A 25,445-nucleotide genomic window follows, 5' to 3' on the forward strand; every position below is an offset into this window, starting at 1 on the left:
TACAACCAATATGAATGCTCAATATGATAACTGAAATAATCAACACTGTCTGCAGTGTTACCATTTCTCAGGTGATCAGTTACCTGGTGGCAGGTTGATTACACTGAACTACTTTCAACATGGAAGAAATGTATGTTCTTGCTAAAATATACACTTACTCTGGATTATGGATCTGCTTTTCCTGAATTGAATGCTTTTGCCAAAACTATTATCCATGGGCTTGTTGTTTTTTAGTCACTAAGTTGTGTCCAACTCTTTCACGACCCCATGAACTGTAGCACACCAGGCTTCTCTGTCCATGGCATTTCCCAAGCAAGGATACTAGAGTGGGTTTCCATGTCCTCTCCAGGGGATCTTCCCAACCCAGGGATTGAACCCACATCTCCTGCATTGGCAGGTGGATTCTTTACCACTGAGCTATGCCTTATCTATCATTATGGTATTTCATACAGCATTGCTTTTCATCAAGGAACTCATTTCACAACAAATGAAGTGTGGCAATGAGCCAGTGCTTATGGGGTTCACTGGTCTAACAATGTTCTTCACCAAACTAAGCAACTGTCTATAATTATGTATGTATGTGTATATGGGGGGACGGGGCAGTGTTCCCTGATGGTTAAGTGGTTAAAGAATCTGCCTGAAATTCTGGAGCTGCTGGAGACGTGAGTTCGATCCCTGGGTAGGGAAGATCCACTGGAGAAGAAAATAGCAACCCACTCATTATTCTTGCCTGAAAAATCCAAAGGACCTGGTGAGCTGTGAAAGTGAAAGTGAAAGCCCACCCCTGGTGAGCTATGATAACTTCAGTCACTCAGCTCCTCTGTCCATGGAATTCTCAAGGCAAGAATACTGGAGTGGATAGTCATTCCCTTCTCCAAGGGATATTCCTGACCCAGGGATCAAACCCAGGTCTCCTGCATTGCAGGCAGATTCTCTACTGTCTGAGCCACCAGGGAAACCCATGTATATACATGTTCTGTGCTGTGTCAAGTTGCTTCAGTTGTGTCTGACTCTTTGCAACCCTAAGGACTGTAGCCCACCAGTTCATGGGATTCTCCTCTGTCCATGGGATTCTCCAGGCAAAAATATTGGAGTGGGTTGCTATGTCCTCCTCCAGGGGATCTTTCCAACCCAGGGATCGAACTCATGTCTCTTATGTCTCCTACATTGGCAGACAGGTTCTTTACCACGAGTGCCACCTGGGAAGCCCGTATATATATACACGTATATAAGTCTGTTAATCTTTTGATTAATGTTAGCTATTACATCTTTCACTATCCCTTTACTTTTAACCTATATACGTATTCTTAAATTTCTTGTAGAGAATGTAGTGGGGTCTCTTTTTTGAATCACTGAGGCTTTTAATTGATGTATTTAGACAAGTGACATTTAAAGTGAGTATATAGACTAATGTCTACCATAGTTGTTACTATTTTCTATTCATTTCCCTTTTTTGTTCCTATCTTCTTCTTCCACTGATTTCTTTTTTTGTGTGTTTTGAATTGGACATTTTATATGATTCCTTTTACTCTTAGATTATCAATTATACTTTACTTTTTATTTTAGCAGTTGCCCTAAAGTTTTCAGTATATATTTACAATAGATACAAGTTCATTTTAAAATAATACTGTACTGCTTTATGGATAGTGAAAGTACTTTATAATAACAAAATATTTCTAATTTCTCCCTCCTCTTCCTTATATTACTACTGCCATTCATTTCACTGACCCACAGGCTATGCTGCTATCCTATATAATTTCTGGCAATTTGGTGTGGTTAGATACTTATTTCAAAATAAAAATCAAACACTGTACCATTTCTAAACATTATTATACCCTGGAACAAAAATTAATGTAGAGAGAATAGAAATCAAATAGCACTTAATAGCATAAAATTTATAATGTCTGATATCTGGGCAATGATACTGTGTCAACAGAAAAATACAAACTATGATAAAGAAAAAGTATCCATCAATAGAACTGACCCAGAAATGATACAGAGAACAAAATCAGTGGACAAGGACATTAAATCAGCTATTGTAAATATGCAGATTATCTTCAACTTACAGTGGTTCAACGTACAATTTTTCAACTTTATGATGATGCAAAAGCAATACTAAGCAACAACAACAAAAGCGATACACATTCAGTAGAAACCATACATCAGAATTTGAATTCTGATCTTTTCCAAGCTAGTAATACGCAGCACAATACTCTCACGATGCTGGGCAGCAACAGTGAGCCCCAGCCTCTAGTCAACCACATGATCATGAGGATTAACAACTGATACACTTCGAGTCATTCTGTGCCAGTACAAACATTCTGTTTTTCACTGTCAGTATTCAATAAATTACATGAGATATTCAACACTATTATTTAACAGGCTTTGTGTTCAATGATTTTGCCCAATTATAGGCTACTGTAAGTGTTCTGAGCATGTTTAAGGTAGGATAAGCTAAGCTATGCTATGGTTTTTGGTAGGTCAGATGTATTAAATATATTTTTGACTTTGGATATTTTCAATATATGATGGTTTTATTGGAACATAACCCTGTCACAATTCGAGGAAGATCTGTACTTCCTGTATTCAAGGAGATGAAGGAAAGCACCAGCATCTTAAGAAGAGAGATGGAAAATATTAAAAAAAGACCTAACAAACGTCTAGAAGTGAACAATATATGAGATGAAATATACAGTAGATGAGACTAATGTCAGAATTGACAGTGAAAAAGAAGACAGTGCTGAATTCAATTAACCATCCAAAATTAAGCAAAGTAAGAAAAAGACCAAACTCAGTGAACAGAGAATGAGTGATCTGTTGTGCAAGTTCAAGTTATCTAGTAAACATGTAATAGAATTCCTAGAGGAAAGAAATGATGAGACAGAAAAGAATGTTTGAAAAAGTAATGCCAAAAGTCTTTCTAATTTGATGAATATGTAAATCCACAGATGAGAGAAGCTCAACAAACTTCAAGCATAACATGAAGAAAATTACACCAAAATTTGTCATAATCAAGAGTCATTAAAAAACAATCAGCAAAAAATAGAAATATTAACATATAGGGGAACAAATAACAACAAGCTTCTCCTCAAATTATACAAGCAAGAAGATAGTGGAAGAACATCTTTAAAGGACTGAAAGAAATTGTCAAGCTACAATTCTGTACTTGACAAAATATCATTGAAAAGTGAAGGCAAAAAAAAATTTTACAGACACAAAAGCTGAAAGAATCCAAAACTACAAGAGATTTTATAGGAAGTCCTTCCGGAAAAAGGAAAACAATACCAGAAGGAAATCTAGAGCTACGTAGAAATGAAGAGCACTGGAAATGGTAAATATATGGGTAAGGAAAAACAGTTACTGACTCAGTTTATAAATATATTTAAAAGATAATTGATGACTGGAAACAATCCAAATATTCATCAGCGGGTAAACAAGCAAACTGTGGCATACTCATATAGTGGAATCTCCTCAACAATAAAAAGAAATTAGGTCTGTGGAAACAAGACAACATGGTGGAATCTCAAACTAATCATAGTGAAAGAAGCCAGATAAAATCAAGTGTAATTGTATGACTGCTCTAATATAAAATTCTGTGAAGTGTAAGTTAATGTATAGTGACACAAAGTACTCTTGCCTGGAAAATCCCATGGACGGAGGAGCCTGGTGGGCTGCAGTCATGGGGTCGCTAGAGTCGGATACGACTGAGCGACTTCACTTTGACTTTTCACTTTCATGCATTGGAGAAGGAAATGGCAACCCACTCCAGTGTTCTTGCCTGGAGAATCCCAGGGATGGTGGAGCCTGGGGGGCTGCCATCTATGGGGTCGCACAGAGTCGGACACAACTGAAGCCACTTAGCAGCAGCAGCAGCAACACAAAGTACATTAGTTGCTGTTAAGGGTAGAGGGCCAACAGGGAGAGGCAGCACAGAGGGATTAGAGACAGAAACGAGGACACTAAGCAGAAGTGATGGATATATGTATTATTTTTATTGTGAGACTAAGAACAGATTGGTGGTTGCCAATGTTAAATATGTGTAATATGTCAATTATATCACAACCTGTGCTAAGGAGTGTAATTGTCAAATAAGGATCCAAGAATGAGGGGGAACAATGTCTTTTTCAGACATCCAAAAACTAGTTTACAATCTGTAGATTCTTAGCTTACATTTAAAGTTCTAGCCAATGCAGTTAAATAGGGGAAAGATATATTACATATATGTGTTCAAAAAATGCAATAAAAAGTACACTTATAGGGAATAAATTTTTATACCTGAAATCTTAAGAGAATCAACGGGAAACTAATAAAAATAGAGAGTGAGTATGCAGTGTTCTGGCTGGTTACAAATTCATACCCCAAAACTAAACAAAAGTCAATTTTAAAATTGGGAAAAACTCATTTATAATGCTATTAAAAAGATTAAATATGGAGTAATGAACTTGAATCCATAGGATCTATGTGAAAATGATTTAACCTCCATTAAAGAACATTTAAAGGACTTGTATTAATTGTAAAACATACACTGCTTTCTTCCTTTTGGACAAGAAGATTTGAAATTGGTGTACATTTTATACTTTAGAAATAAATAATTCCACTGAAAATAACTGATTTTTCAGAGGAGTAAAAACTATAATTTTAAAATTCATCTGAAAAGGTATACATATAAGACAGCCAGGACAATTCTGAAAAACAAGAGTCATAAATGAGGTCTAGCCCTACCAGATAGTTAAATACAATATAAAATTACAGTTTAAAACATATATCTACTAATAATCATACCATTTTTGGTACTGATGTATAAAAAGTTCAATCAGTAGAACACAAAATCCAGAAAAATACCCAAATTCATATATAAATTTTGTCATTGTAAATAAGTAGTTTTAGACTCAAGTTCTGAAAAAGATCTAGATACATCCAAAACTTGCACATTGTTTTATTTCGTTCATTTGAGTTTGAGTAAATTATTTCTGAACCAGATGCAGAAAAAAAAAAGTAACCTTGAAAATAAGGTAGGTCATTCAAAAAGTAAATAAGGGTAGGTCATTCAATAAATGTTGGAATGAGTAACTAGGCATCTGAAAAATAATCTCCATAAGCCAAAATTAATTCTAGATGATAAAAATATACAGAGAGAAACCATAAAAAGGCTAGAAGAAAACATGAGAAATACATAAAAAAAAATAAAACTGAGATTAAGAAATATATATATTCTTGGAATAAGGCTTTGCTCAGAAATAGAAACACAGATGTAAAGAACAAAGTTGTGGATACCAAGAAGGTAAGGGATGGTGAAAGTGAAAGTCGCTCAGTCCAGTCAGACTTTTTACCACCCTGTGGACTGTAGCCTGCCAGGCTCCTCTGTCCATGGGATTCTCCAGACAATACTGGAGCGGGTAGCTTTCCCTTCTCCAGGGGATCTTCCCAACCCAAGAATCGAACTGGGGTCTCCTGCATTGTAGGTGGATTCTTTACCAGCTGAGCTAGGGATGGTAATTGGATGAACTGGGAGATTGGGATTGACATATATACACTACTGTGTGTAAAATAGAGATATGTATAATGAGAACCTACAGTATGACACAGAACTACTCCATTCTCTGTTGTGACCTAAATGGGGCGGGGGGAATCTAAAATGAGAGGTTATTATTATATCATATTATAATTATATGTGTATATGTAACTATTTACTTTGCTGTACAGCAGAAACATACAACACTGTAAAGCAACTATACTCTAATAAAAATTAATTTTAAAAAGGCTTTGCTACAGGTGGCATAAAAGTCAATACCCATGTAAAAACAAAAAAAGATTGATAAATTTGATTATATAGAGAAAAAAAGACAAATGACAGTCTGTGACAATTTGAGAAATAAGATTAGTTTCTAAAATGTGGAAAGTTCTCATACATGAAAACAAAAAAAGGAAGAAAACACTAGACAAATTTATAAAGGTTAAGTACTGGTACTTCACAGAGGAAGAAATAAGTGTGTTTAAAATAAACAGTGCCATCCAACAGAGGATGAGATGGTTGGATGGCATCACCGACTCAATGGACATGACTTTGAGTAAACTCTGGGAGTTGGTGATGGACAGGAAGGGCTGGTGTACTGCAGTCCATAGGGTCGCAGAGTCAGACACGACTGAGTGACTGAACAGACTGAACTGAACTGAAAATAAAAAGGTACCGAAACTCATTATTAAAGAAGTGAATATTAAAACAGTATTTTTCCTATTACAGCAATAAATATCAAAGAATTGTATAAAGCAAAAATTGGTGAAGATGTTGGGAAACTGAAGTTCTTATATGCTGTTGTTGGGGATGTAAATTGGTTAATTATTTTTGGAAACCTTTTGCAGTCAAAATCTAAAATATTTATTCTTTTGCCAAGCAATTTCAATTCTGAGAATTCATTCCACAGATATAATCACACATGTGCAAAGAAGTATTACTGTGGTCATTAAAGTTTGCTTTGAAATAGTAAAGACTGAAACCCTAAGATTCATTAATAAGAAAATAGTCAAATTGTTATATAGCCCCCAAAATGGAAACTTTGTCTCTATATAAACAATTAAGTATATCTATATACTATGGTCTCCAAGGCAAGTGTGAAATGAAAAAAAAATCAAGGCATGAAATACTGTGAAATGTGCTTCCTCTTCTTTTGAAAAAAAAAAAAAAATTATGGAAGGATACTCAAAGAAAATGTTAACGCTCTGTCTAAATAAGAGGTAGTAGAGATGCAGACGGAGAAGGCAATGGCACCCCACTCCAGCACTCTTGCCTGGAAAATCCCATGGATGGAGGAGCCTGGTGGGCTGCAGTCCATGGGGTCGCTACGAGTCAGGCATGACTGAGCAACTTCACTTTCACTTTTCACTTTCATGCATTGGAGAAGGAAATGGCTACCCACTCCAGCATTTTTGCCTGGAGAATCCCAGGGACAGAGGAGCCTAGTGGGCTGCCGTCGATGGGGTCGCACAGAGTCGGAGATGACTGAAGCGACTTAGCAGCAGCAGCAGCAGAGATGCAGATGTAGAGAACACTTGTGGGCACAGTGGGGGAAGGAGAGGGTGGGATGAATTGAAAGAGTAGCATTGACATACATACAGTACCATGTATGAAGTAGAAGGCTAAGGGAAGCAACTATATAGCACAGGGAACTGAGCTCGGTGCTCTATGATGACCTAGAGGGTGGAGATGGGGAGTGTGGAGGAAAGGAGACTTAAGAAGAGGAGGATATATATATAGTTGATTCATGTTGTTGTACAGCAGAAGCCAACACAACATTGTAGAGCAATCATCCTCCAATTAAAATTTTTTAAAAATAAATGGGAGGTTAAACTGAGAGAATTAAGCTAAAATTTTAAAATTAAAAGTTATTTTCAAACAGTAAATTGAGGTAGAAGCTATAGTATCTACAGAACACTTTTAGAGCATAATATCCATAGTATATACAATAATAATATGCTGTCTAGGTTGGTCATAGCTTTTCTTCCAAGGAGCGAGTATCTTTTAATTTCATGGCTGCAGTCACCATCTGCAGTATTTTGGAGCCCCCAAAATAAAGACTCTCACTGTTTCCATTGTTTTCCCACCTATTTGCCACGAAATGATGGGAACGGATGCCATGATCTTAGTTTTTTGAATGTTGAGTTTTAAGCCAAATGTTTCTCTTCTCTTTCACTTTCATCAAGAAGCTCTTTAGTTCTTCACTTTCTGCCATAAGGGTGGTGTCATCTGCGTATCTAAGGTTATTGATATTTCTCCCAGCAATCTTGATTCTAGCTTGTGCTTCATCCAGCCGGAATTTCACATGATGTACTCTGCATATAAATTAAATAAGTATGGTGACAATATATAGCCTTGACCTAGACAGCATATTAAAAAGCAGAGACATTACTTTGCCAACAAAGGTCTGTCTAGTCAAAGCTATGGTTTTTCCAGTGGTCATGTATAGATGTGAGAATTGGACCATAAAGAAAGCTGAGCACCGAAGAACTGATGCTTTTGAACTGTAGTATTGGAGAAGACTCTTGGGAGTCCCTTGGACTGCAAGGAGATTCAACCAGTTCATCCTAAAGGAGATCAGTCATGAATATTCATTGGAAGGACTGATGCTGAACCTGAAGCTCCAATGTTTGGCCACCTGATGCAAAGAACTGACTCATTGGAAAAGACCCTCATGCTCGGAAGGATTGAAGGCAGGAGGAGAAGGGGACAACAGAGGATGAGATAGTTGGGTGGCATCACCAACTTGATGGACATGAGTTGGAATATGCTCCGGGAGCTGGTGATGGACAGGGAATCCTGGTGTGCTGCAGTTCATGGGGTTGCAAAGAGTCAGACATGACTAAGCGACTGAACTGAACTGAACTGATACAATAATAAAACTCAATTTTTAAACCAAATAATTTTAACGTAGTATATTAGGAGATTTCCCCCCTCAAAAGGAATAGATTCAAACTATTCATTGTAAGTTTTCACATGACTTAGAAAACATTTATTGAATGTACAGTACATTGTAAAAGGAATATTCAGACAAAAGCTTTGCTGTTTAGTTGCTCAGTTGTGTCTGACTCTGCAATCCCATGGACTGTAGCCCGCCAGGCTCCTCTGTCCATGGGATTCTCTAGGCAAGAATACTAGAGTGGGTTGTCCTTTCCTACTCCAGGGGATCCTCCCCAGCCCAGGGATTAAACCCAGGTCGCTTAAGTCTTCTGCATTGGCAGGTGGGTTCCTCACTGCTAAACCACCAGGGAATCCCCTGTTAGTCACTCAGTTGTGTCCAACTCATTGCAACTGCGTGTATTGATTTGTGTTTTACAAGGAGTTCAGAATATGAAGAACTGACTCACTGAATGTAAATTGCAACAGATATTTCAAAGAAACAAAAAACCCATAAGCTTTTTCAAAGTTTAGATAATTTGTTCATACTAGGAGTGGGGGATAATTTTACCCACATGATTATTATATCTTTGACATCAGTTTTGCAAATTTCAGGAATAAAAACATTTTGTTAAGCAATGAATAATTTAGCAACTCAAGATTTCATCTCTTTGGAGACTGTTTAGACTAACTTTCTTGTTTACCTCAGCGTACACCTGTTGTTGTTTTTTCCCCCCTCCTCTCTTCCCACTCTTAATACACGGCTTGAAGTGAACACTTACTTATATGGTGCAGGGTAAGGTGTCACTTTGCTCCTTCAGCATTGATCAGGATATATTGGCATCTTAATGTCATAATTTTTTTGTTATTTACAGTAATGGTCCAAGATGGCAACATAGAAGACTTCTGAACTCAACTCCTCCCTGATACACCAAATCTGTAGCTCTAAATGGAGCAATTTCCTTTGGAAGAAGTCTAGAACTAGCTTATTAATACCTAAATATTGGATGAATGAGATAACACCCACATGGAACCAGGTCTTGTGAAAGTGAAAGTCGCTCAGGCTTGTCCGACTCTATGCAAGCCCATGGACTATCCAGTCCATGGAATTCTCCAGGCCAGAATACTGGAGTGGGTAGCCTTTCCCTTCTCCAGGGGGTCTTCCCAACCAAGGGATTGAACCCACGTCTCCCACGTAGCAGGCAGATTCTTTACCAGCTGAGTCACAAGGGAAGCTCAAACAGGTCTTGGCATATTCTCAAAAGCTGGGAGCCACTAAGAACAAAAAAGGAGCTCAGACAATCACAAAGAATTGAAAGACTGCCAAGAGCTCAAGTTAGGCTGAATAATAAGGTTCATCTCCTATAAAAGGCCACTCCATCAAGGTTGGGGGAGATGACTATTTTGTCTATTGTGTAGAAACCAACACAGAGAGTGTAGGAAAATAAAGAAACAGGAACATAACTGCAACAAAAAGATAAAACTCCAGAAACAGACCATAGTGAAACAGAGATAAGTAACTTAACCTGATAAAGTGTTCAAAATAAGAGAACAACACACTGAACAAAGTGAAAATTTAAACAAAGAGATAGAAAATATATGAAAGTAGCTCAGATGGTAAAGAATCCACCTGCAATGCAGGAGATCTGAGTTCAATCCCTGAGTGGAAAAGTTCCCCTGGAGAAGAGAATGGCTATCCACTCCAGTATTCTTGCCTCAAGAATTCCATGGACAGAGGAGCCTGGCAGGCTACAGTCCATGGAGCCCCAAGGAGTAGGACACGACTGAACAACTAACACTTTCACTTTCAAACAGAAATCACAGACCTGAAGAATACAATAACTTCACAGAAAATTTAATAGAGGCATTCAATGCTAGGCTAGATGGAGCAGAAAAAGATTAATGAACTCTTAGGACAAGACAGTAGTTTCATGCTCATGCTCAGTCACTTCAGTCATGTCCGAGCCTTTGCAACGCTATGGACTCTAACCCACCAGGCTTCTCTGTCCATGGAATTCTCCAGGCAGGAGTACACAAGTGGGTTGCCATTTCCTTCTCCAGGGGATCTTCTGACCCGGGGATCAAACATACATCTCTTATGTCTCATGCATTGGCAGGTGGCACAGAAGAGAAGTGAACACTTTCAAATCCATTTTACAAGAGGAATACTACCATTACCAAAACCAGAAATGACGCAAGAGAAGAAAACAATAGGCCAATGTCGCTGGCTAATATAGATACAAAATCTGCAACAAAATACTATCAAACTAAATTCAACAGTACTTTAAGAGGATCTTATCAAGTATAATTTATTCCAGGGATAAAAGGATGGTTTGACATCTGCAAATTAATGTGATATAGCATATTAAAATAATGATGAATAAAAATCATATAATCTTAATAGATGCAGGAAAAGTATCTGACAAAACTCAATATCTCTTTTTAATAAAAATTAACAACAGAGCCTAGAGGGAATGTGCCTAAACATAATGAAGACAATATACTGACAAGGCCGCAACTAACATAATGCTTAGAAGTGAAAAGATTTTCCTCCAAGATCAGGAACAAGAGAAAGATGCCCATTCTTACCACTTTCACTGAATACAATACTGGAAGTTCTAGCAACAGCAATTCCAAGAAAAACACATAGAGGGCATCCAAATAAGGAAGAAGGAAAATGTTCTCTATTTGCAGATGACATCTTTATAGAAAACCACAAAGACTCTACCAAAAACCATTAAAACTAATCAACAAATTTAGCAAAATTTCAAGTATAAAATCAATATGTAAAAGTCAATTGCATTTCTATACAACAAAGATTAGAGAAATTAAGAACACAGTCCCATCTGTAATTGCACTTAAAAGAATAAAGTATTCAGGAATAGATTTTTACCAAGGAGGTAAAAGGTCTGTACACTGAAAATAAAATATTAATGAAAGAAATTTAATAAGACACAAAAAATGGAAAGATATTCCATGCCAATGGATTGGAAGAATTAATATTTTGAAATGTCCAATACAGATTTAATGTAACCACCTATGGAAATTCCAATGGTATTTTTCACAGAAATAGAACACAAAATTCTGAAGTTTGTATGGAACTCCAGAAGACTCCTAATAGTCAAAGAAATCTTGAGAAAGAAGGACAAAGCTAGAGGCATCACACTTCCTGGTTTCAAAGTTTTATAATAAAGCTATAGCAGTCAAAACAATATGGTATTGGCACAAAAACAAACATATCAATGGCACAGAGAAGAGAACCCAGAAATAAACTCATGCACATATGATTTATGTGCATTTAGGCCAACTGATTTATGACAAAGAAGCCTAAAATATACAATAGGGAAAGTATTCTTTTCAATAAATGGTGCTAGGAAAACTGGACAGTTAAAGAATGTAACAACTTCTATCTTACACCATACAGAAAAGCAACTCAAAATGGATTAAAGACTTGAACATAAGACCTGAAACCTTAAAACTTCTAGAAGAAAACATAAACAATATGCTTGTTGACATCAGTCCTAGCAATATTATTTTTGGATTTTATACCTAAAGCAAAGGCAACAAAACCAAAAATAAACTACAAACTAAAAAAAGCTTCTGTACAAGTGAAACCATCAACAAATGAAATGGAAACCTTCAGGATGGGAGAAAATATCTGTAAATCATGCATCCTCTAAGGGATTACAAAATATTTAGAGGTCATACAACTCAATAACAAAAATCAAACAATCTGATTTTAAAAATGGGCAGAGGAACCAAATAGACACTTTCCCAAAGACGACATGGAAATGGCTAACAAGTTCATGAAAAGGTGCTTAACATCACTAATCATTAGAGAAATGCAAATCAAAACCATAATGAGATATCATCCTAAACATGTTAGATAGCTGTCATGCCATTTGCAGCAATATGTGGACCTAGAGATTATGATGCTAAGCAAAGCCAGACAAAGAGAAACATCATATGATACCACTTCTATGTAGAATGTAAAAAAAAAAAAAAAAAAGAGAGAGATACAAATGAACTTATTTGCAAAACAGAAACAGACCCACAGAATACAAACAAACTTATGGTTACCAAAGGGGGAAAAGAGGGAGGAATAAATTGGAAATTAACAGATATACACCACTGTATATAAAATAGATAACCACAAAGGACCTACTGTATACCACAGGGAACTGCACTCAATATTTGTAATAACCTATAACAATAAAGAAGGCTGAGCACTGAAAAATTGATGCTTCTGAATTTTGGTGCTGGAGTGGATGCTTGAGAGTCCCTTGGACAGTAAGGAGATCAAACCAGTCAATCCAAAAGGACATCAACCCTGAATACTCATTGGAGGGGCTGAAGCTGAAGCTCCAATACTTTGGCCACCTGATGCGAAGAGTTGACTCACTGGAAAAGACCCTAAGGCTGGAAAAGATTGAAGGCAAAAGGAGAAGACGGTGGCAGAGGAATAGATGGGTGCATAGCATCACTGATTAAATGGACATGAACTTGGGCAAACACTGGGAGATCGTGAGGGACAGGGAGGCTTGATCTGCTGGGGTCCATGGGGTTGCAAAGAGTCTGACACAACGTAGTGAGTGAACAACAACATAAGGGAGAAGAATCTGAAAAATATATGTATATATACACATACATGTACCACTCTGCTGCACACTTGAAACTAACACACCACATTGTAATAAGAACAGCTATTGTCAATTGACAAATACCTGAGAAAAGACGAGAAACAAAAGGCAAAGGAGAAATGGAAATATTTTTTTCCCTTTTGAATGCAGAGTCCCAAAGAATAGCAAGGAAAGATAAGAAAGCCTTCCTCAGTGATCAATGCAAAGAAATAGAGGAAAACAACAGAATGGGAACGACTAGCAATCTCTTCAAGAAAATTTGAAATACCAAAGGAACATTTCATGCAAAGATGGGCACAATAAAGGACAGAAGTGGTATGGACCTAACAGAGCATAAGAGATTAAGTAGAGGTGGCAAGAATACACAGAAGAACTATACAAAAATGGTCTTAATGACCAACATAACCACGATGGTGTGATCACTCATCTAGAGCCGGACATCCTGGAGTGCGAAGTCAAGTGGGTGGGCCTTAGGAAATAACACTACAAACAAAGCTAGTGGAGGTGATGGAATTCCAGTTGAGCTATTTCAAATCCTAAAAGATGATGCTGTTAAAGTGCTGCACTCAATATGCCAACAAATTTAGAAAACTCAGCAGTGGCCACAGGACTGGAAAAGGTCAGTTTTCATTCCAATCCCAAAGAAAGGCAATGCCAAAGAATGCTCAAATTACCTCACAATTGCACTCATCTCACACGCTAGCAAAGTAATGCTCAAAATTCTCCAAGCTTAGGTGTCAACAGTATGTGAACTGAGAACTTCCGGACATTCAAGTTGGATTTAGAAAAGGCAGAGGAACTGGAGATCAAATTGGCAACATCCATTGGATCATAGAAAAAGCAGGAGAATCCCAGAAAAACATCTGCTTCATTGACTACACTAAAGCCCTTGACTGTGTGGATCACAACAAACTGTGGAAAATTCTTCAAGAGATGGGAATACCAGACCACCTGACCTGCCTCCTGAGAAATCTGTATGCAGGTCAAGAAGTAGCAGTTAGAAGTGGACATGGAACAACACTGGTTCCAAATTGGGAAAGGAGTACATCAAGGCTGTATATTGTCACCCTGCTTATTTAACTTCTATACAGAGTACATCATGCGAAATGCCTGTCTGGATGAAGCACAAGCTGGAATCAAGATTGCTGGGAGAAATATCAATAACCTCAGATATGCAGATGACACCACCCTTATGGCAGAAAGTGAAGAACTAAAGAGCCTCTTGATGAAAGTGAAAGAGGAGAGTAAAAGAGCTGGCTTAAAACCCAATATGGTTTTTAAGATCATGGCATCCGGTCCCATCACTTCATAGCAAATACATAGGGAAACAATTGAAACAGTGAGAGACTTTATTTTTCTGGGCTCCAAAATCACTGCAGATGGTGACTGCAGCCATGAAATTAAAAGTTGCTTGCTCCTTGGAAGAAAAGCTATGACAACCTGGACAGTGTATTAAAAAGCAGAGATACTACTTTACTGACAAAGGTCCGTCTAGTCAAAGCTATGGTTTTTCCAGTAGTCATGTATGGATGTGAGAGTTGGACCATAATGAAAGCTGAGCACTGAAGAATTAATGCTTTTGAACTATGGTGCTGGAGAAGAGTCTTGAGAGTCCCTTGCACAGCAAGATCAAACCAGTCAATCCCAAATGAAATCAGTCCTGAATATTCATTGGAAGGGCTGATACTGAAGCTGAAGCTCCAATACTTTGGCCACCTGATGCAAAGAACTGACTCATTGGGAAAGACCCTGATGCTGGAAAAGAGTGAAGGTGGGAGGAGAAGGGGACAACAGATGATGAGATGGTTGGATGGCATCATTGACTTGATGGACATGAGTTTGAGCAAGCTCTGGGAGTTGGTGATGGGCAGGGATGCCTGGCGTTCTGCAGTCCATGGGGTCACAAAGAGTTGAACATGACTGAGTGACTGAAGTGAACCGATTATCAAGAATATGAGATAAGTATCTTTTTTCTGAAGATGTGGAGAAAAAAAAAAAGAACCTTGCGCACTCTTGGTACACAAATTAGAACAGCCACTATGGAAAACAATTTGGTGGGTCCTCAAAAAATTAAAAATAGAACTACCATATGATCCAGCAATTCCACTTCTAGGTATATATCCAATGTAAATGAAAACAGTCTATTAAGGCATACCTGCATTCCGATGTTTACTTCAGCATTATTCACAATAGCCAAGATAAGGAAACAAGTTAAGTGTCCATCAATACATGAATTGATAAAGCAGAGGTGATACACTCACTCAGAGGAATGTTATTCAGCCACGAGAAAGGTTGAAAGTGTGGTATTCGCCAGAAAAATGGTGGACTGTGTGGTAGACATGATGTGATATGAAATAAGCTAGAGAGAAGAAGCAAATACTGCATGGCATCACTTTTATGTTGACTACAAAAAAAGAAAAGTCAACTTCAGAACAGACAGTTGAATAGTGGTTGCCAGGGATTGGTGTGTGGGAATAATAGGAGAGGTATATAAAAGAGTATAGACTCTCAGCTGTACGATAAGGTCAGAGGACCTAATGTAAACAGGATGAGTATTTTTTATAACACTGTAATATATAATTGAAATTTGCTAATAGAACTCTTCTAATAGGATAGAACTTGTATTCTCACCAAAAATAAATATGTGAGGAGATGGATGTGTTAACTAAATAGATTATGAGAATTTTCCCTAATGTATATGTATACCAGATCTACACAATGTACACTTTAAATATCTTACAATTTTGTATGGAAATTATACTAAAGCTAAAAATTTTTTAAATATATTGCTATTCCAGGTTAAAAAAGTGACAAAGCCTAAGGCAGTACTGTCATTAAGAGATAATTTTCTCAAAGACTGGAAATTTGGTCCCAAATAGTTTTTAAACTTTCAATTAAATGAATGCAATAGAAACTAAACTTGAAAAAACAAAAGGGAAATTATTAATATAGAAGAACCTCTTTGAAACTTTGGATTGCAGAGAGTAAACATGAATGAGTATATAAACATGTAAAAAATCACAGTCATGAAAACTTTGCTATAGAAGAGCCAGATTAAAACTGGGAATAAAAATCAAACTAACTTCAAGGGAGGTCTGTGATTTAGTCACTTTGGGTCTGCAGCTTAAAGTTCTTCAGAAAAATGCCCTCAAGTGCTTAAAAACCTCAAAGTGTCAGCACAAAGAGAAAGATGATATTTCCTTATCTGACAGTCAAAAACTGAAATACAGGTGAAAACGATACTCAGTTTTAGTGAGTATAATAGCAGAGATACTCTACTCTATCAGGTCAGCAGTAGCACATGGCATACAGGCCCCTGCATCATCAGCATCATCTACAAAGGAACTCAGTTCCAGTATGGCTGGGTATTGTTTTTGGCTGCAAACCTGAGTATAACTCACAGGTTCTCCCTGAGATTGTGAACTGCCTAATATACTTTAATAAATTATTTTCCTACTTAAAATTAATCAAGCAAACATTAAGTCAATTAACCAGCTTGTCCTCCAACCAACTCATTACTTACTAATGAGTAAGAAGGGAGGGAGTGAAAGAAGAGTTTCCTCTTAACTATTAATATAAAAGTAAGCAAAGGTAAAGTTAGGTGACTTTTCAGGTATTTTAACCAATTGTTTGATATTAGCTATATTTTATATAGTCAATATATATGTAAAAAGCCAGAGTCTTTTTACATTTAAAAAGACTCCTAAAGATCCCAAGCTAAAGTCTTTTTACATTTATTTTCATGAGTTTTAAAATCCAATGCTTATTTTGATTTAGTCTTATGTTCAACGTTTATTTCACCATAGAATCACCCCTGTGGCATAAGCATAATAGTAATTTTCATTTTCTAGGAATTGTATGGTATAGTAAAAAGTTTAACTATACTAGTGTACCAAGTATAAAATTAAATCTTCATTTACGTACTCCTATAAAGCTTTGGCAACGACTGTGTTAAAAATAATTTAAACTGGAAACAGTAAGTGATTTTTCAGTAAGTCATTGTACTTTATACAGTGTGTACACTAAATCAAATCTTGATTTAGAGATACAAGAGAATCAGCTAATTTAAAAGAAAATTGTAATTTCTTTTTTTTAGACTTGAAAGCTTTTTGTAAAGTTTCCCATTTGTTTTAATCTGCTTATTGTTCTAAGGTTGAATTTTTTAGAATATTGAATTTTATCTAAATGGCATAGAGCACTATAGCTGAGCTAAAACATTATTGTAATCAGAAAGCAACTGGGAAACAAAAACCATTCTAGTGATATTATGCAGAAAGTGATTTAATACAAGAAACTAGGTGTTTATCAAGTCACTGAAAGATTGGAGACAACCCTAACCTTGGCCTACAGATATGACTTTCTGAATAAGGCCATCAACAGATATATCAAGGAAGCAGACAACTTTGCTACTGTTAGAAGACTACTACTAATCAATTGTTGAACTGAAGACCACACTTTTATAAGATCAGGATTCTACTACAACTGCCTCTTGACATACAAAAAGCTGGTGACTGGATGCTGGAATGTTGCTTTCAAAAATAAAGCAAAATCTCCATTGTAGTAACACCAAAGCAGCAGAAAGATTGCTTCCATTTCAAAACCACTTGTCAAACTTTTTGAGCCCTAACCCACCATGCACCATGTAAAAAGGCCACCATGCCATGAGGAAGCCCAAACCTCCTAACAAAGTCACCACTGACAGTCCCAACTGAGTTCAACTTTTGAGTCATTCTAACCCAGGCATGTGGGTAAAGAAGCCTCCTAAAGATTCCAAGCCCTCAGTCATTCGAGTATTCTTAACTAATGCCCCAGACATCATGGAAATAATATCCCGACCTTGCCTTAGTTTAACTCCTTTCTCTCACAATCTGTAAGCATAATAAAAGGATTGTGGTGCATGCTAAGTTGCTTCAGTCATATACTCTTTGCAACCATATGGACTGTAGCCTACCAGGCTCCTCTGTCCATGGGATTCTCCAAGCAAGAATACTGGAGTGGTTTGCCATGCCCTCCTCCAGGGGATCTTCTCAAACCAGGGATTTAATCTGCAGCTCCTGCATTGCAAGTGGACTTTTTACTGCTGAGCCATCGGGGAAGCCCAAAATGATTTTTAGTTTACATTTATTAACATTTGGAGTGGTCTGTATGCAGAGCTAACTGAAACACATGATGTAGATATAAGATTCAACAAGCATTTCAGAAACATTTTTAAAGACTATAATACTCTATTATGTGGTACATCAGAGAAGGCACTGGTGACCCACTCCAGTCCTCTTGCCTGGAAAATCCCATGGGTGGAGGAGCCTGGTGGGCTGCAGTCCATGGGGTCGCAAAGAGTTGGACACAACTGAGCGACTTCACCTTCACTTTTCACTTTCATGCATTGGAGAAGGAAATGGCAACCCACTCCAGTGTTCTTGCCTGGAGAATCCCAGGGACGGGGGAGCCTGGTGGGCTGCCATCTATGGGGTCATACAGAGTTGGACACGACTGACATGACTTAACAGCAGTAGCATGTGATACATAGCACAATGTACCTATAAGTTTATGCTGAATTGTAAAGGATAGCTGGCTTCCAATTTTTATCTCTTACTAAAACTACAGTGAATAATTATATCAATAGAAGTTTTTGTATTTAGTATCATTAATATAAATTTTCAGAATGACTATATCTGGGCTATAACCAAATTTCTTCATAAGTGTTTTATAGTATTCATATCTGTCTTGAATATTTACTGTACTAAGAAAAAATATTAAGCAAATTAACTTTATTATATTAAAAAAATTTAAGCTACAAAAAGAAATCCTTTCAGTTAATCAGCCCTATTGAAGACAGAATATGGCCAAAGACTCTGAGTTGCCCTAATATGGTAATGTCAGCCAGAACTCATGAGTCAACCATAAGATGGGGAAAATTGGGCCATACAGGGGGTAGGGAAAAAAACAGACCAGCATGTTGAGTAATCTAATAATTGATACTACCCTATTATAAGCTCAAATGAAACAATGTTCACAAAAAACAGCCACCAAAAGATGGTAATAGATAGGCAGGCACTTTCACTTAGCAAGTCCAAAGAGTCCTGGCTAGGTGAACAAATTTTACTATTTTCAGAGCTCTGCCATGTATTCTTGAACCTAGATGAGTGAGTGTGAAGAGGGCTGTAACTCATCCCAAATTACTCCAAATAAGCCCTAAAACAAGCTTTCACACCTGGGTAGATCCTAACTGATATGCCCGGAGCAGCGTGGCTTATATTTGCAGTTTGTATCCCTAAAGTAATTGCCATTGGGAGCAGGAGGAGAAGGGGATGACAAAGGATGAGATGGCTGGATGGCATCACCAACTTGATGGATGTGAGTTTGAGTGAACTCTGGGAGTTGGTGATGGACAGGGAGGCCTGGCATGCTGCAGTCCATGGGCTTGCAAAGAGCTGGACATGACTGAACGACTGAACTGAACTGAACTTACTCTATGTCTTTGTTAGTACTGGCTGTTGCCCTCAGTGTTTTTCCTATTTATAAGACTAGATTCAATAGTGAAGGAGAGGCAGAACTCTTGACTTCTGCTTCCCCATAGCTAACTTATCATGTGATATTTATGCCTTTCTGTCTGATAAATCTGTTTTAATATGGAAGACAACTGGTCCCAAGAGACTAGGAGCTCAATGGATATTACATAAGCTACTCCTAAACCCTCCTAAATACATCATCAAAATTGCTAATCCTTACCAAATATATTAGCTGACCCAGTGGCCTAGTTTTTAAGCATACAGACACTAAGTGAGAAAAATCTGGATTAGAATCCTGACTCCATGAGTACTGCTTATGTAACATTAGACAATTTTCTGAACATTTTTTGACCTTCATTTTCCTCATGTGCAAAATCAGGACAGAGCACCTACCCTGCATAGTTGTTGTGAAGATTCAATCAGTAATGTGTGTAAAATGCCTGGCATTGAAGTATTCAATAAATGTTAACTCATTAAAAAAAAATAGTAAAACACACTAGTGCATTTAAATGGTGAAACCTAATTCTCATCTTTGCACTAACTACAAGGGGATCCAGAGAATGTATATTTTAAGTTTTCAAATTCCTCAATATAGAAAAGCTGTAATGGAGTGGATACTGAGTGCCAGTTCCCATGTCCAATATGAACATTAAACATGGTTCTGTTTAACTCTGTCCTTTGAATAACCAAAGAAGCACATTTTATTTTTTATTTTTTTTAATTTTATTTTATTTTTTAACTTTACAATATTGTATTGGTTTTGCCATATATCAAAATGAATCCGCCACAGGTATACATGTGTTCCCCATCCTGAACCCTCCTCCCTCCTCCCTCCCCATACCATCCCTCTGGGTCATCCCAGTGCACCAGCCCCAAGCATCCAGTATCGTGCATCGAACCTGGACTGGCAACTCGTTTCATACATGATATTATACATATTTCAGTGCCATTCTCCCAAATCATCTCACCCTCTCCCTTTCCCACAGAGTCCAAAAGACTGTTCTATACATCAGTGTCTCTTTTGCTGTCCCATATACAGGGTTATTGTTACCATCTTTCTAAATTCCATATATATGCGTTAGTATACTGTATTGGTGTTTTTCTTTCTGGCTTACTTCACTCTGTATAATAGGCTCCAGTTTCATCCACCCCATTAGAACTGATTCAAATGTATTCTTTTTAATGGCTGAGTAATACTCCATTGTGTATATGTACCACAGCTTTCTTATCCATTCATCTACTGATGGACATCTAGGTTGCTTCCATGTCCTGGCTATTATAAACAGTGCTGCGATGAACATTGGGGTACATGTGTCTCTTTCAATTCTGGTTTCCTCAGTGTGTATGCCCAGCAGTGGGATTGCTGGATCATAAGCACATTTTAAAATGTATTCTGAATATTGTTGATCTATGAGATGATGTTTCAAATAATATGTGTTAGCATTGACTATTTTAGTGCAATTATTCCAGATTTTTAAATTATATCAGAACAGATAAATTCACAGGCTCTAAAATAAACAGTACTATTTGGTCTTAGACTTGAGCAACTTTAGTGGAATAGTTGGAGTTCAAAATGGCAGTAATAATGTCAAAACAAAAATGACAGTAATAATTTATCTTTGTTCAGTTTACTATATACCAGGAAGTTTCTGGCATATAACATGTTATCACAAAAGCTCCATGAGTTAGATAGTAATAGTCCCAATCAAGAGGAAACTAAACTATGAAGTCTGCAAAAATGTATACAACCAGTAGGTGGTAGAACTGGGATTTGAGCCCAGGCAGTCTGGCTGTAGAGTCAATGTCTTTATGTACCATTCTCAACTTTGCAGTAAAATGCTTCCGTTCTATATTTTAAACCCTAAGCACTTGAAGTTCTTCCAAAACTTATATAAATAGGTGTATATTTACATTATGCAAAAGAAAGTCTAGTACTATAACCTATTTTGTACTGCCATTAAATGGCAGAATACATAATGAAAATATAAATTTTAACTATGTTAGTCAGATTTTAAAGATGAATATATTTAATAATTATGAAAAATCTGGCTAGCTATTGAAATTATGACTAAATACTAAAACAAGGACTTAGCCATCTTTAAATGGTTTAAAAACAAGGAATTCTCCATTTATTAATCTACACACTTATTCCCTTATATTAAGATTTAATTATGGTATTTATGTTGCCTTCTTCCTTTTGGTACAGACCACGTAAATGGACACTGCACAAGTCCCACTTCTCAGAGCTGCAGTTCTGGAAAACGACTTTCCAGTGCTGATGTTTCAAAAATAAATCGCTGGGGTCCTGGAAGACCACCATTTCGAAAAGCACAGTCAGCTGCTTGCATGGAGATTTCTTTGCCAGTTACAACAGAAGGTAGGTTAAACATATGGATTTTTGTGGATAAAATTGAAATTTGACAACCATGGGAATTAGGAGCTGGGGGACAAGGGATTGTGGTCACATGTAAAAGATATGAAAAGCTGGTTAACTCTAGACAATGAGCAACTGAGAACCTGGTCGGGCTGTAGCCATGAATCCAGATCCATTCCTCACTACACCTCTTTCATCTCTAAAACCAGAATGCTTCTGTTTATGGGTAGGTTTCCATCTCCTCCATACAAAGTGAGACCTATGTATTAATCTGTTCTGTATACTCCTACTTTCTTTCCATCTCAACGGTAAGCCTCTTGGTATTTCTATTGCAGACAATTATTTACTGTCTTGTAACTTTTGTTTCCTCAACTATTAAGAGAATGTGACCAAGAAAAAGGCAAGACATTAAATTCTAGTTTGCAATCTTATGTTTTAAAAAGAGAGGATTATTTGCTTATTTATGGAATTAGCGTTGGGGACAGGGAATATCAAGTACATGAGTCAGAAGGCCTAGATTAAGAAAGATTAAAAAAAAAAAAAAAAAAAGAGGAATCCTGTAACTGCTGCAGGTGGCTCAGTGGTAAAGAATCCACCTGCCAATGCAGGAGACACAGGTTTGATTCCTGGACCAGGAAGATCCCCTGGAGGAGAATATGGCAATCCACTCCAGTATTCTTGCCAGGAAAATCCCATGGACAGAGAGAAGCCTGGTGGGCTAGAGTCCATGTGGTCACACAAAGTCAGACACTACTGAGTACGCATACAACTTCTGCTACTACCTTTCTGATAAAAAGCTTTGGGACTAGAAATAGAAAAAAAGTAATCTTAGGAATATGCTATGGTAATTCTGTGCTATAAAGTAATTCACCATTTGCGTGTGTGCTCAGTCGCTGAGTCATGTCTAATTTTGCAACCCCATGGACTGTAGCCCTCCAAGCTCCTCTGTCCCTGGAATTTTCCACGTAAGAATACTAGAGTGGATTGCCATTTCCTCCTCCAGGGGATCTTCCTGACCCTCTGTCTTGCATCTCCTGCATTGGCAAGTGGATTCTTCGCCACCGTGTCACCTGGGAAGCCCAATTCACCATTTACCATTCCTCAAAAAATTTGACAGTAATGATCTATATTATTCAAATTTTAAAAATAAAATTTTTAGGCACTTTCCTGGCAGTCGAATGGTTGAGACCCTGCACTTGCACTGCAGAGGGCATGGAATCTGATTCCTGGTCAGGGAACTAAGATTCCACATATAGAAATGGCGTGGTCAAAAAAAATTTTTTAATGGAATTTTTAGCTTTTTAACATTCCACCATATTAAGTCTGGTCCATGGGCATGCATATGATCTTCTCTTTCACTGGTATCTATGAGTAGCAACCTTGAATGTTGATGAACCATGAATGGAAAATTTTTGAAACATTAGCTAGGAATGTAACAATGTAAGGAAAGTGTAAATGTAAACGTATTAGTAGTTTCAGTCACTGGACTGAGCTGGGAATTTTGAGTTTTAGACATTTCTAACTCTAACGTGTTGATTTGGGGAAAATTAACTCTACATCTCTATCTCCAAATCTGTAAAATACATAGTTTATATCTGTGCTCCCTCTCAGATCTAAATTCTATTAAAAAGTTATTTTTATAAACTTGCTGAAGGATAGAGAAGGGAAAATTAGGAATACTCTATTTTGGTTTGTAGAAAAAGAATAGTCTGAGGAGCTTTAATATTTAACTTTATTTTATATTATTTTATTATATATTATTATCTCTTTATAAAAATGAGTCATCATTTCCTATCAAAATGGAAAGGAGAGGGAAGGCAGTAGAAAGAATATGAGGAACTTGTACTCTGGAGTGATTATAAGAACAATACAACTTTCCTGTATCATTTACCTGAGGTGGTGAGTTTCCGCTTGTTGGAGTATACACCATGTGTAAAAGTTGATGAGCAGGAGAACTTGAAGCCACCTGTTTCCTTTTCATTGGACTGAAGCCCTCTCAGAAAGATGACCACACTCTCAGTGGGGTGGTTTTGTGTACAGCTCTGTATTTAGTCATTGGCAAAGCCAAAACTGGATTTAGATTCAAGGTAGGCAGCATGTAACTAGTTCAGGGAGATATCATTTGTTCAATGTTATATAAATAGTTTAATATTTACAACTGAAATTACTTCAAACATAGCAAAATTAAAGGAATGTATTTACCACAGAACATACATGACCCTTCAGGTAAGTAGCCACAATGTTGTCAGTATATGGGAATTGTCAAGAAGTCATTAGGAATACTTTCAGTAATTGAGAGAACAGAGAGAAGCATAATTAAAACTGTACTGGAAATTCTTGTAATCTTAACTATTTAGACTAAACATATTTTTTCTAAATTAGAGAATTTCAACTAACTTGTGAGGTAAGGTAGAGAAAAAAAAACAAAACAATGGACTGCAGCTCTGCAGATTCAAGGCTAGTCCCAGCTCTGCCTGAGTTTATGATTTACACTTCTGGGCTTTTCATCTTCAAAATAAGCTGGTGAACTGGATAAGCTGCCTTCCAGATCAGTTAACACAGAATCAAATTCTACTTCTCCCTCATCATTTTGGTTTTCGTGTACTAAGTCTGACTTCACTTGTTCTGGAAACACACTAAAACTTAATTTTTTGTTTTTAAATTTCCATAGAAAGTCGAGAAAATTCCTATAATCGTTCTAGGAGCTCTAGCATCTCCAGCATTGACAAAGATTCTAAAGAAGCTATTACAGCGCTATACTTCATGGAGTCCTTTGCTCGGAAAAATGACTCTACCATCTCCCCTTGTTTGTTTGTTGGAACTAGTCTGGGAATGGTGTTAATCATCTCCCTAAACCTACCTTCAGCAGATGAACAAAGATTTACAGAGCCGGTCATGGTCCTGCCAAGTGGTAAGAGTTTTCATTTATTCCTTCACTGCTACTTTTTCAAATTTATATAAATGTTTTGTAAAACATTTAACTTGTTTTGATCTGGAGCAAAGATTTACATATTCTGGATATTAGAAACTATTGAGAACTTTATAAATCATATACTATCTCAACTATTGCAGTTTACCTTCCTGCATGGCAAAAATTGTCAACCATTTCTATGGTAGTAATCTGTGGAATTCCCAACCTAAACGGTGCCTTGGGAAATAAGTTTCTGAAAAGCATTTAGGAAAGCCTTAAGGCAAAAGTTTAATTTTTTTTTGATGTTTAATTTTATTTTTTAACTTTACAATATGAATTGAAGCATTTATCTAATGTTCCATGCCAGATCAGAGCCTATGAGTGTTTTACATCATCCCTGAAGAACTCAGATGATTAAACTAGAAGCATTCTGACTTGAGCTGGCTTTCTAAATTCTTTGATCATCTCCCCACTCCAGTACTCTTGCCTGGAAAATCCCATGGACGGAGGAGCCTGGTAGGCTGCAGTCCATGGGGTTGCAAAGAGTTGGACATGACTGAGCAACTTCACTTTCACTTTTCACTTTCGTGCATTGGAGAAGGAAATGGCAACCCGCTCCAGT

At 37.1% G+C, this 25,445-nt stretch overlaps 1 protein-coding gene across 6 annotated transcripts in view; it reads left to right on the forward strand.

Moving 5' to 3' along the window:
* Positions 1-25,445, forward strand: part of STXBP5L (syntaxin binding protein 5L) — a 447,507-nt gene that overhangs the window by 389,541 nt on the left and 32,521 nt on the right. For all 6 annotated transcript variants that reach the window (XM_044942363.2, XM_044942382.2, XM_044942371.2 and 3 more), the window contains 2 exons: positions 21,745-21,915; positions 24,584-24,823. In XM_044942363.2, coding sequence (XP_044798298.2) covers positions 21,745-21,915; positions 24,584-24,823 — 411 coding nt within the window. The remainder of the gene's footprint in view (positions 1-21,744; positions 21,916-24,583; positions 24,824-25,445) is intronic.

This window comes from Bubalus bubalis, chromosome 1 (assembly GCF_019923935.1).
Source record: "Bubalus bubalis isolate 160015118507 breed Murrah chromosome 1, NDDB_SH_1, whole genome shotgun sequence".
NCBI lineage: Eukaryota > Metazoa > Chordata > Mammalia > Artiodactyla > Bovidae > Bubalus > Bubalus bubalis.